Below are 12448 nucleotides of genomic sequence, written 5' to 3'. Positions count from 1 at the left end.
GGCACAGATACAAGTGGATGGTGTGAGCATGCAGAACTTCTCTTCTAATAATTTCTATTTTCCTAATGAAATAGGAAACAAGGTCCTCACCCAGGAGTTAGGAGGAAGTGGAGGTTTTAGAAGACTGAAAAAGTATGAAATTGTTTAGGAGTAGCGGAATAAATTGCCCTAGAGCACTATGAATTACTTGAGACAAAGTTAACAGAGCAGTTGTCTGTTCTTAGCCACATTTTTTTTTGTGCAGAGGCAGGACCAAATTGATGGAGAATTAGACTCAACAAAGATGAAGCCGGTGAAATAAAGGCAGGCCAGGAGAGCTGATGATATGTGCAGAACTTGTTATCATGACTGACCGTAAAGTATAAGCTCTGAAAGGACAAAGGCAGTGACCTAAGGAAGAGGTAAAAAGAAGGTATGCTCAGTGGCTTGTACATATAGTGGAATCAAAAGATTACTAGAGTTGGGTTCTGAGAGGGAGTGATCTAAACATATAGAAAGTATTTGTTGGTAGAAGGGAGAAAACCTGGTAGATACAGTCATAGAGGATCTAGAGCTATTGGGAATAACTAAGAGACTGAGCAGCTGAGTTTGGGTTAGGATGAATTTATTGGGAAAAGGTCTGTCAATGAAGTGAGAGGGAAGGGTAATGGCAGAGTCACAGTTCTGAATGAAACTGCCAAGAGTAATGACAGCAGGAACACCAGACAGTGATAGTGAAGACAGAAGCTAAAATCTCCAAGGAAGGTGATAAAATGACCCAGATATCAGCAACTAATAAGGAGATGTATTCATCTTGTTTATCTTTCTTTACATCTCAGTTTCCTCATCTTTAAGTTAAAAATGGTGATAGTCCTTTCATCATAAATTTTTATAATAAATAATAAGAGTGAGATGATCCAGCTGTCATTCATTGGGACACCCAGTTTTGGGGAATATTATTTTTAAAATTTTAAGGGGTACTTTTGAAGTCTTGAGCATATGTCTCATCTACTTCCAGCCACAGTGAGGAATATGTCTTTGGAGGCTCACTGAGCTCAGGGTTGACCCAGTAAGTCACAGATCATCATAATTCTCTGGAGATGTTCCCCCTTTAGACCTCTCTGTCACCATCTATGTCCATGGTGCATTCTCCCTGACAATCCTAGGTTTTTTCTATCCCCTCCAGCCATCTGAAGATAGCAGAAGGCTTATTGCCTTCCAGCCTAAGTGTTTGATGTAAACAACAGGAAATTACCTGTTTAGTCTGCTCTTTTTCTCCCTTTTTGATGGCAGGCCAATTAAGAGCCCAGGGAATTGAGGGTCTCTAATAAAGCAGCACTTCAGTTCCAACATGTATAGGCTCTGGGCAGTACAGCCTCACCTGTTTCTAGTAGGGGACAGGCAAGGACTATGTCAAGCCTTTATAATTTTTCATACCCATTCACGCATTCAGCACTAGGCAAGAGTTTCCACCAGGAAATGATGTCTACTCTAAGCAGCAGGTTCTGTTTTACCAGGAAAAGACATTCAAAGAGACTTCTTAGTCTCAGCACAAGAGCAACAACTTAACATTCTAGGCCTCATAATTTAGGGAATAAAAATTATAGCAGAGAACCTGACAAAGCTGAATGAGTCCATGTGGAGAAGTGACCTATCTTGCCTGTTTTGCTGAGTCTAGTGTATGTTGAGCCTTCCACCACTGGTACATGAAGTCTGTGAAGAATATTTTAGCCAGGATAAGGTCTGAGCAAGTTTTACTTGGCATCGCTCTTGTGGAGCCCTGAGGGCAAATCCCAAACCTCCTTCACCTGACATTACACAAAAAGCACAGTTGCCTTGTTCACTGCTAACTTTTCAGAGTCTGGTTCATAGTAGCTCCTCAATAATGAATAAAAGGAAGGTAGGTAGGTGTTAGGGGTGAAGAAGAATAGAACACAGCTCTTCATGACAACATCCAACTCTGTAATAGATGCCAAAACTTGAAACACTCTAAGTGTCTTACCTACATTTTTCTCCATGATAATCTTTCAGAGATGAGTAGTCATTTTTTTCCATTCAGAATTTCTGAAATCCCCTTCTGCTATCTAAATTATAAATAAAACTGAAGGGCAGACATTCTTGTCTGAAAATATTTTCTTGGTTCTTTTCCCTTTTCCAGCAAGCAAGCATTTACTTACCTATTTCTGTAATGCAAAGTGACATTTTGATGCAGCAGCCCTGGAAGGAGACAAGAGTCATTAACTCAGAAAAATGGCTGGGTTTCTGTAGTTTGCCAGGTTCCCACCTATTTGCTGAGGAATCCACAGATTCTTGAAAAGTTGCAGTCTTATTTCCCAACTACTATTTATGAGTCTGAGGGTTCTTGACATTGTTTAGCATTGAAAGTGACATCTGGCTCTCATGTAGTTTCTGAACAGACTCATTTTAACTTATAAACCAAAAGGGGGCCTTCAGGGGAAATAATGTGGGGAAATATTAGAATGAGGGTGAAACAAATTATTCTTTGGTCTAAAATGTTGGATCATTATTTGGAAATTAAAAGTCTCTTTGGGAGAGAGAAGTTGGCATGTTAGTAGTAAAGAAAGTAAGCTTCTCAAAGATATTCAATAGATAAACATAGGGAAAGAAGGAGAGAAATTCAGGAACAATTCATTTTAAAAATGAAGCAACAACTACAACAAAAAGGTCAAGACTTTAATGTTTATTCAACAGGCAGATAATTTAAGGAGATATGATTTGCCATACAAATGGATCTGTAGTAAGAAGGGATTCTGTTAGATGTAAATTACATTTGATTTTTAAATTTACTTTCTAGCTCATTAAAAAGGCACACCTGCGTACATTTTTTCCAATTTTAGCATATCAGTCATATTTTTTCATATACTCACATTCCAATGTGGAGCAGTCACCATCATGGGTTAGTGCTAATTGAGTAAAGCACTATTTTTACCATCTTAAAAGTTCATGTCTTTATTACTTCCCCCTTAGAATTGGTCATAATTGGGCATAGAGAATGGTTTTGAAAGAGCCTGGGATATGAACTCAAAACACTTAGAAGCTGGGCATGATGGCACACGCTTGTAATCCCAGCAGTTGGGAGGCTGATATAGGGATATAGGAGGATTGTGGTTCACAAAGAGCCTCAGCTACTACTTAGTGAGGCCCTTTGCAACTCAGTGAGACCCTGTTTCAAAAATAAAAAATAAAAAATAGGGCTTAGGATATAGCTCAGAGGTAGAATGAGTTCCATTCCCAGTAAGTACAGAAAACAAAAACACTTAGAGTGCAAACTTTGCAAAATAGTAAGTTGGGGCCTAGGAATCTACAATTTAGCATGACCAAAGGTGCCTCTGATGCAGGTGGCCCACACCTTGAGAATGCTGGCTAAAAGACATGTGCATCCTCTAGGCCAGGTGCAGTGATGCACACCTGTAATCCCAGTACTTAGGAGGCTCAGACAGAAGGATAACTGGTTTGAAGATAGCCTCAGCAACCTAGTGAGATTCACAAAAACCTAGTGAGACTCTGTTTCAAAACAAAAAATTTAAAAAATTATAGAATGACCATGACCATGGGTTCAACTACCAGTACCAAAAAAAAAAAAAAAAAAGTGTCTTCTAGATTGTGTGTTAAGAGAAGCAGTTCTGCCTTTTGGATTCAGCACATCCCCTTGATTCTAATGTGCTCCATAAGCTCACACTTGGTAGACAGTTACTGATCAACACTGCTATTTCTAGGCAAGTGTGGGGCTCAGTGTGACACACCCTTCATTTCTCTTTATTCTGTTAGAATGATTACAGGAAGTTATCTATGCAATGCAAGGATTTTGTGGTGGGCGTTCTGGACCTGTGCCGAGACACAGAAGAGGTAGAAGCGATTTTAAATGGTGATGTGAACTTCCAAGTCTGGTCCGACCACCACCGTCCAAGTCTGAGCCGGATCAAACTCGCCATTAAATATGAAGTCAAGAAGGTAAGCTTCCCATTTTCCTGGCCTTCCTGCCTCACCTCACAGGGCTGCTGGCCTAGCCGTGTGCTCATGCATATTTCATGTTCTCACAAAGTGACTGTGATCACACCTGAGTTCTCCCTAGACAAGAAATTTCCAGTCTTGCAACCCTGTACAGATCTCACCATCCCTTCCTACCTCAAACTTTGGCACCTGTGGAAAGAAGGGGCAATCACAAGTCAGCCCGTGAGTAGGCCTTGAGCCTGGAGAACAGAAGAGGAAATTTTAGCCGGGAGTGATGGCGCACGCTTGTAATCCCAGCATTTGGGAGGCTGAGACAGGAGGATCGTGGTTCATGGACAGCCTCAGCTACTAAGTGAGGCCCTCTGCAACTCAGTGAGACCCGGTTTCAAAATAAAGAATAAAAAATTAGGGCAGGGGGTGTAGCTCAGAGGTCGAATGCCCCTAGGTTCCATCCCCAGACCTGAAAAAAAAAAAAAAAAAAAAAAAAGAAGAGGAAATTTTAGCCTTCAAACTACTGGCAGAACAATGTCACAGTGAGGCTCCTAATAGGTAGCAAGCCAATTCTGAATCTTAAAAAACATACAACTCGGTCTTTTAACAGCAATAAATGAGATTTCTCTGGGTACTAGTTCTGTAAAAAATGACCTAGTGTAAAGAGTTTGTGGGATCCGGGTTCTCAGAGGCTTTGAGAAATTTCACTCTAAATGCATATGAAAGAGCTCAGTAGGAAGCTCACCTAGACTCTCCCAAAGTAAGCAGTCTTTCCTCCTCAACAAACATCAAGGTGTACTTAATGATCCTTTTCACATCCTCGGTGTCTGGTCAAATTGGAATCTTAAGAAGGAAAAGTCAATTATTTCCATTTTGGACATCTCTGGATTCTTCAGAATGAACTCTGGTAGATGACATCATTCATTCTGATGGAAACTGGAGAGCTCCAAACACCCAGGTGTTAAACGTCAGTGGGCTTCCTACATAAGTGAGGCAGCTGATCAGTCTTTGAGGATTTGGGTTTTTTCGGCTTTTTCACATGATCAAGACTGAATAGTAGCCAGGCGTGGTGCCACACACTTGTAATCCCAGTACTTGGGAGGCTGAGACAGGAGGATCCAGGTTCCCAGACAGCCTCAGCTACTTTGTGAGGCTCTTTTCAACTCAGTGAGACCCTCTTTCAAAATAAAGAATAAAAAATATGACTGGGGCATAGCTCGGAGGTAGAATGCCCCTGGGTTCCAACCCCAGTCCTGCCAAAAAAAAAAAAAAAACTGAATAGTATTTTCAATGTCCCCAAATTGGCCTCTGGGCATTTCTCCTCCTCGCTGATTATCTTGAACTGTGTGGAGTCAACCAGTCTTCAAGAAATGACATATATCTGTGGAATTCATTTGGGGAGAATGTCCAAGTGTGATTAACTCTTCCTGCCCTTTTACTTTAATAATAATCATAAATCCTAAAAAATGAATTTTTTATAAACCATGGAAAAGGTAGTCTTGAGATTCATATTAAAAAGCATAGAGTTGTTGGGGTACTTGGAAAAGTCAGGATGCAGTTTCAATTATAATACCATTTTCTTAGCTCAAGGAGTCTCATTTTTAGCCTAAATCAAGAGCTCACTGAGGTTTTTGTTTTGTTTTGTTTACCAAAGCACAGCAATCACTTCCTGAAATTTCTGAGTTTTCCATTCCCTTCCATTAAAACAAACCTTACTGTGAAGATTGTCTGGCATTGGTAAAGATGAGCTCGAGTTTCCAGAACTACAAACATTTTCTTCCTTACCCAAGCCAGAGCATCTTCCTGCCTCTCAGCACGGGGAGGGAGTAAAGATATCTTTGATAAAACTATATAACAGAAGATGATGTTTGCTGTTGGCAGATTTACTGTCACAGATTTAGCTAATCATGAGCAATTCAAAGAGTCCCTGGCACTCAGGCATTAGCCGTTCAAGTCTCCTAGTAAAACTGATATGTAGGGCAGAGTCACTTAGTAAATCCAGAAGTCTGGCTACTACCTCCTAGCTGCATGCTCCCCCTCACTGTCAGTCACCAAGTGCAAAATGGCCTGGTAATAAATGAGGAGAAAAAGTGGAGCCATCCATGAACATGATGGCTAAGGTCAGAATAAAGAAGGGTTTATGAGAGAAATTATTTGCTCTAGTGGTATTTTCCAATTAGGAGAGTCAAAAAGGTCTCAAAAATATCCATCAAGAATGTCAAGTGTCCACTGCCATCACAGGCAGGAAGATCATAAATGGCCTGCATAAAATGACAGTCTTGTTCATTTCCAGGGGATAGATTCTCTCAAGCCATGTACGCTAGCATGCATTACTAGAGAGACCACACAACTTTCCTTGACATTTATTCTGTCATGAGTTACTGATGAAAATACCTAATATGAAAAAGGTTTATTAATGAATAAGTTTCTATTTTAATTTGTAAACTTTAGCATGCTTGCACAGACACAATTGAAGTCTGGGTATTTGATTTACAGGATGACTAGCATCAAGGCCTATTTACAAATACATTGCCTTTTATAACACATATATATGTATATGCATGCATGCGCAAACATACACACACACACACACACACACACACACACACACAAAGCTATAATATCAAGCCATAAAAAATTCCTAGGGGTCTGACCACATGATATAAAGTCAACCCATTAAGTCAGTGAGCAAAGCAAGCTAGTTGTTCTCAACAGTTCCATAATCTGCTAATTAGGAAAAATGAAGAAGAAAAGGTTTTGGGTTCAAATAGATTTGGAGACCTGAGTTAAACATAGTCAAACATATTGCTGAAAGACATTATAAAGCCCTTAATAAGCATCACTAATCTAAAAGCAGATATAGTATGCCTTACTTGACCATAGAACTCTACTGCATGCTGTGAAACTAGTTTTCCATGTAGCCATCTTGGGAAACTCTAATGTAGAATTAGCCTGTAAGTCTAGGAAGTACCTGGATCTGAATGAAGCGTGTGCTTTCCTGTGGCTGGTCTTCCACCTGTATCCTGCTTTTCACTTGAATGTTGTCTCTGTTGACTGACCTTAATGTCTGGTCCTCTGACTGGCTCAGTCACAATATCAGCCTCCATTAGATGAAGACAAGTGTCTCAATGGGGCACAAGGGAGCACCTAGTGAAGAGGAAAGAACCTCCCACTGGGGTCAGGAGACTGGATTTCTAGTTTGATTCATATACTAACCATATGGTCTTGGACAAGTCACTGAAACTCTCTAATCCTGATTCCTCATCTGCAAAATGAACATATGAGCTTTTGCTTCACAAAGCTTTTGTGAAAAATAAATGCTCCGGAAAAGATAAAGTGCTTTGCAGCTCCAAAGGAAAGTATTATTCTTGTTTTTCCATGATGACTCCCTCTGGAGACTCAGTCTTCCTCTGTCCCCCAGACATGCCCTATCTTGCCCTTTATAATCTTCCCAGAGAGTCCTAGAAATATCCCCCAGGGAAAAGATATCATGGAGCCTTAACTAACTTCCTAAAACACCTGTGATTGTTCTCCATGGCTTCTGGCTGAAGTAGAATAACCTAGGTTGATTGTATCTTGTAAGTGTTATTCATGGTATTTAGGAGGCAGGTTTGGAGATGTGGCCAAGTGGATGTTCACTGAGGTCAATTCTGGGTCTCACCACTTATTTTGTGGTAGTGGGGATGGAACCCAGAAGCATTCTACCTTCGAATACACCCCCAGCACTAATTTTATTCTTTATTTTGAAACAGGGTCTCACTGAGTAGCAAAGGGCCTCACTAAGTAGCTGAGGCTGTCCGCAAACCATGATCCTCCTTTCTCAGCCTCCGGAATGCTAGATTACAAGTGTGTGCCACTACGCCCAGCTTTCACCACTTATCAATGGAGTCATTTGAGCAGGTCCATACTCCCTCTGTGTCTTCATAAGGTTAGGATAAGACTCAAATAGGATAAAATATACGTATATCAAATATTGCCGGGCCTCACCAGTCTAAGGGTGTAAATGTGGCAGTATTAATAGGCACATTACACTGGCTTATATTCAAGGCCCACATTACTTTAGAACACTTCTGTTACCCACCCAAGTATATCCTGGCCCTCATAGACCACAGTCCTTTTCAGAAGCCAAGCTCACATCATGGAAAATCAGGGATAAGACCTTCTTCCCCATGCTGAGTCACACCAAAGCTCAGAAGCAACTCTGCTTGTACTCCACAGCAACAGAAAGCAATCCCATTGAGTTTTGGCTTACAGCACTTTACATATACAGGCCTTGGCCTCCTCCTCCAGGGCCATTTTGGATAAAAGACACCTTACTGTCTTCTCCACCTCTCTGTCTCTGTCTCCTGGGAATCCTATCTAAATATCATCTTGAAGACTCTCTTTTCCACCCACATATTAACTATTCTTAAGGGATTTCCAGCCCTACCAAGTGGGAAGACCCAGCCAGCCTGAATCCAAATTTAGGTTCAGCTCAGCCTGGGCTGATAACATAAAGGGAACTCAGCATGCTACACATGGTCACATCTCAGTGACAAATCACAGAGACCCCGTCACAGCCCTTGGTACCTGTTAAATTTGTCTACTGGAAGGCTCACTCTCACTCCTTCCTCTCTCTCCTCTTTATGACTTCTTCATCTCTAGACTTACAGAGATTATGTTTTCTCTTCCTTTTCCCATATCATCTCTTCTTCATTACTTCCTCCAGTTTATCTTAAGGATGATCAGGTGAATCTCCTGTTCACTGCAGGAAAACTGTGTGCATCAGTCTGGTAGGCTCAACTGTCCAAGTAGAGTGAGGCAGAGAGACCCATAATGTCCTGTTTTGCATGCTATAAGCCTTAACTCCTCCTGTAAAGGACATGGAACTTCTTTGGAAATAATCAAGCAAAGCCCTACTATTAAAAATTACAAAAAATACATGGATATTTTTCACAAGATATATTTCTCCCAAAAGTGAGAGCCTATCTTTTATCAAGCAATATGGCAGTATCATAAGCAGGGGTGATGTAATTAGTTCTATCTGACAAATCATTTCAGTTACCACTATGAGCTCTATGGACACTGAGCTCAACATGCTAGAGAAATCAAAGAAAATAATACATATCTTGCCCCATCAAACATTTACATCTTAGTAAATGAGATGGGAAAGGCATCCCATGACTATAACAGCAGCAACCTGCTGCACAAGGGGAGTCACTTAGATACTTCACAGCTGAGCAAAGTCAAATTCACAGCACTCTTCTCTTTCACACATCAGGTGGCCCCAGTTGTAGCATACTAGGATGCAGCTTGACTTGGGAGATTTTGAACATGATGCTGCCATTTTTTCCTCAACTGTAAGACCACCCATCCCCTCTCCTTAAGCAGCAGCTCTGTGCTCCCTTCCAGACCCTGGAATTAGGGGGTTCACTTTCCTAGCTCTGCCAAGCTTCTTGGGTTATTCCTGACTTGGAAAGCTTTTTCACACATAACAAGGACCTAGAACAGGACTAAGGAGAGGGAGGCAAATAAAACCAAAGTTGAAGTGACTTTTAATTGTGTGTATATATGGTACTGAGGATTCTACCTCCAAGGGCAGTCTACCTACAAACTATACTCTTAGCCCTATTTTATTTTTACTTATTTATTTATTTTTAATATATTTTTATTAGTGCAGGTATTTATACATCATAATGGGGTAAAAAACTTGTGTAGACATAAATGCATACATCACCCAGCCAGCCCCCACCCAGTCCCCACCTCACTCCCTCCCCATCCCTCCCTTCCATGCTTGGTTTAGTGGTCGACTTAGATATAAGTCCATCATGCACTTTAAAAGAGTTTCCTTCTACCCTACTCCTATCCCCACAGTTAGGTTGCTTTATTTGTTCCTCCTTTATTTGAGCCTCAAAGTCTCTGGTCTAATTTCCGAGTCTGATGCATCTTGAATTGACTCTTGTGCAGGGTGAGAAAGTGGGATTAATTTCACCTTCTTCATCTCCTTTTCCTCCTATGACCCCTTTCACCCAAGCTTTCACATATTAGGGAAAGCACCCAATATCTTACTTTTTGCCACTGACTAATCTTGCTTAGCATAATGTCCTCAAAATCCATTCATTTCCCTGTAAATACCGTAATTATATTTTTTATGGCTGAGTAAAATTCCATTGTGTACATATCCCACAGTTTTGTAATCCATTCATCTGTTGATGGACATATAGATTGGTTCCATAGTTTGGCTATGGTGAATTGTGCAGCTATGAACATAGATACACATGCATTAGTTTGGTAATTTGGGTTTTCTTTTGGGTAGATACCCAGAAGTGGTATTGCTGGATCAAATGGTAGATTTGTTCCCATTCTTCTGAGGATTCTCCATACTGTTTTCCAAAGTGGTTGCACTAATTTGCAATCCCACCAACAATGTCTTAGAGTTCCCACTTCTCCACATACTCGCCAGCATCTGTTGTTGTTTGTGTTTTGAATGATTGCCATTCTAGTTGGAGTTAGGTGAAATCTCAGGGTAGTTTTGATTTGCATCTCTCTGATTGCCAATGATGTTGAGCATTTTTTCATGCATTTATTGGCCATTTGAATTTTTTCTTTCATGAAGTGCCTATTTAATTTGCTTGCCCATTTTTTGATTGCATGATTTTTTTTTTTAGTGTTGAGTTTCTTGAGTTCTCTGTATATTCTAGATATTTCTTAGTCCTCTATCAGAGAGATAGGTGGCAAAAAATCTTCTCCCATTCTGTTGGCTCTCAATTGAGGTTCTTGACAGTTTCCTTTGCTGAACAGAAGCTCTTCAGTTTCATGCAATCTCATTTATTGATTCACCTTTTAGTTTGTTGTGCTTTGGGGTTCTTGTTGAGAAAATGTTTGTATGTGCCTATGTGTTGCAGTGTTGGACCTATGCTCTATTCAAGGAGCCTCAAAGTCTCTGGTCTAATTTCCAAGTCTTTAATGCATCTTGAATCGACTCTTGTGCAGGTTGAGAAAGTGGGATTAATTTCCAATTATCTACATATGGTTAACTAGTTTTGCCAACACCATTTGTTGAACAGGCTATCTTTTTTTCCAGTGTATGTTTTTGGCCCCTTTGTAAAAAATCAGTTGGCTGAAAGTGTGTGGACTTGTTTCTGGGTCTTCTATTCTGTTCCACTGGTCTATGTATCTGTTTTTGTACCAGTACCATGCTGTTTTTATTACAATGGCTTTGTAGTATAGTTTAAAGTCAGGTATTGTGATTCCACCTGCATGGTTTTGGTTGCTGAGAACTACTTTGGCTATTCTGGGCTTTTTGTTATTCCAAATAATTTTTTTTGTGGTACTGGGGTTCCTGGAAACCCTTCTACCTCCAGGCTACACTCCCAGTCCTATTTTTTATATATATTTTTATTTGGAAACAGGGTCTCCTAAGCCAGCGAGCCTGGCTACAAACCTGCCTTCGATCCTCCTGTCTCCACCTCCCAAGCGCAGGGATTACAAGCATGTGCCACCAGGCCCAGGTATTCCTAATAATTTAAAGACTGATTTTTCTATGTCTGTGAGGAATGATGTTGGTAGCTTAATGGGCATTGCATTGAATCTGTAGATCACTCTTGGAAGGATGGCCATTTTAATGATATCTATTCTGCCAATCCATGAACATGGAAGATCTTTCCATCTTTTAAGATCTTCTTCAATTTCTTTTTTCAGTGTTTTATAACTTAATTTGTAGAGATCTTTTACCTCCTTGGTTAGGTTTATTCCTAAGTATTTTATTCTTTTGTGGGTGATCCTGAGTGGAAGTGTTTTCTGGTTTTCTCTTTCAGTGGATTTATGGTTGGTATACAGAAAAGCTTCTTATTTTCTAAGATTGATTTTGTATCCAGACACTTTGCTGAATTTGTTGATCAGTTCTATAAGCCTTTTGGTTGGGTTTGTTGGGTTTTCTAAATATAGTATCATGTCATCTGCAAATAGTTAAAGTTTGAGTTATTCTTTCCCTATTTGTACTCCTTTGATTTCCTTTTCTTGCCTTGGCTAGAGTCTTAAGTACTATATTGAAGAAAAGTGGTGATAATGGACATCCTTGTCTTGTTCCTGTTTTTAGAGGGAATTCTTGAAGTTTTCCCCCATTTAATATGATGTTGGCTGTGGGCTTATTGTAGATTGTCTTTATGATGTTGAGATATGTTTCTTCTATTCTGATTCTCTGCAGTGCTTTTATCATAAATGGATGTTGGATTTTATCAAATGCCTTTTCAGCATCTATGAAATAATCGTGTGATTTTTGTCTTTGGTTCTGTTTATATGATGAATTACATGGATTGATTTTCATATGTTGAACCAGCCTTGCATCCCTGGGATGAACCCTACCTGGTAATGATGTATGATTTTCTTTATGTGTTTTTGAATGTGTGTTGCTTGTATTTTGTTTAGCAGTTTTGCATCCAAATTCATCAAAGATACAGGCCTGTAGTTTTCCTTCCTTGAACTATCTTCATTTGGTTTGGGTATTAATGTGATGTTGGCTTCATAG

The 12448-nt window shown here is 40.0% G+C and overlaps 1 protein-coding gene across 1 annotated transcript in view; it reads left to right on the top strand.

Annotated features, from left to right (window-relative positions):
* Window positions 1-12448, top strand: part of TRPC7 (transient receptor potential cation channel subfamily C member 7) — a gene marked incomplete at both ends in the record, with an annotated part of 165134 nt that overhangs the window by 60906 nt on the left and 91780 nt on the right. The window contains one exon of the mRNA XM_080714164.1: window positions 3769-3951. Coding sequence (XP_080570290.1) covers window positions 3769-3951 — 183 coding nt within the window. The remainder of the gene's footprint in view (window positions 1-3768; window positions 3952-12448) is intronic.

The sequence above is a fragment of the Muscardinus avellanarius genome, assembly GCF_963383645.1.
Source record: "Muscardinus avellanarius genome assembly, chromosome: 1".
Classification (NCBI taxonomy): Eukaryota; Metazoa; Chordata; class Mammalia; order Rodentia; family Gliridae; genus Muscardinus; species Muscardinus avellanarius.
The sequence above is the reverse complement of the archived record's forward strand: the minus strand, read 5'-3'. Positions and strand labels throughout refer to the sequence as shown.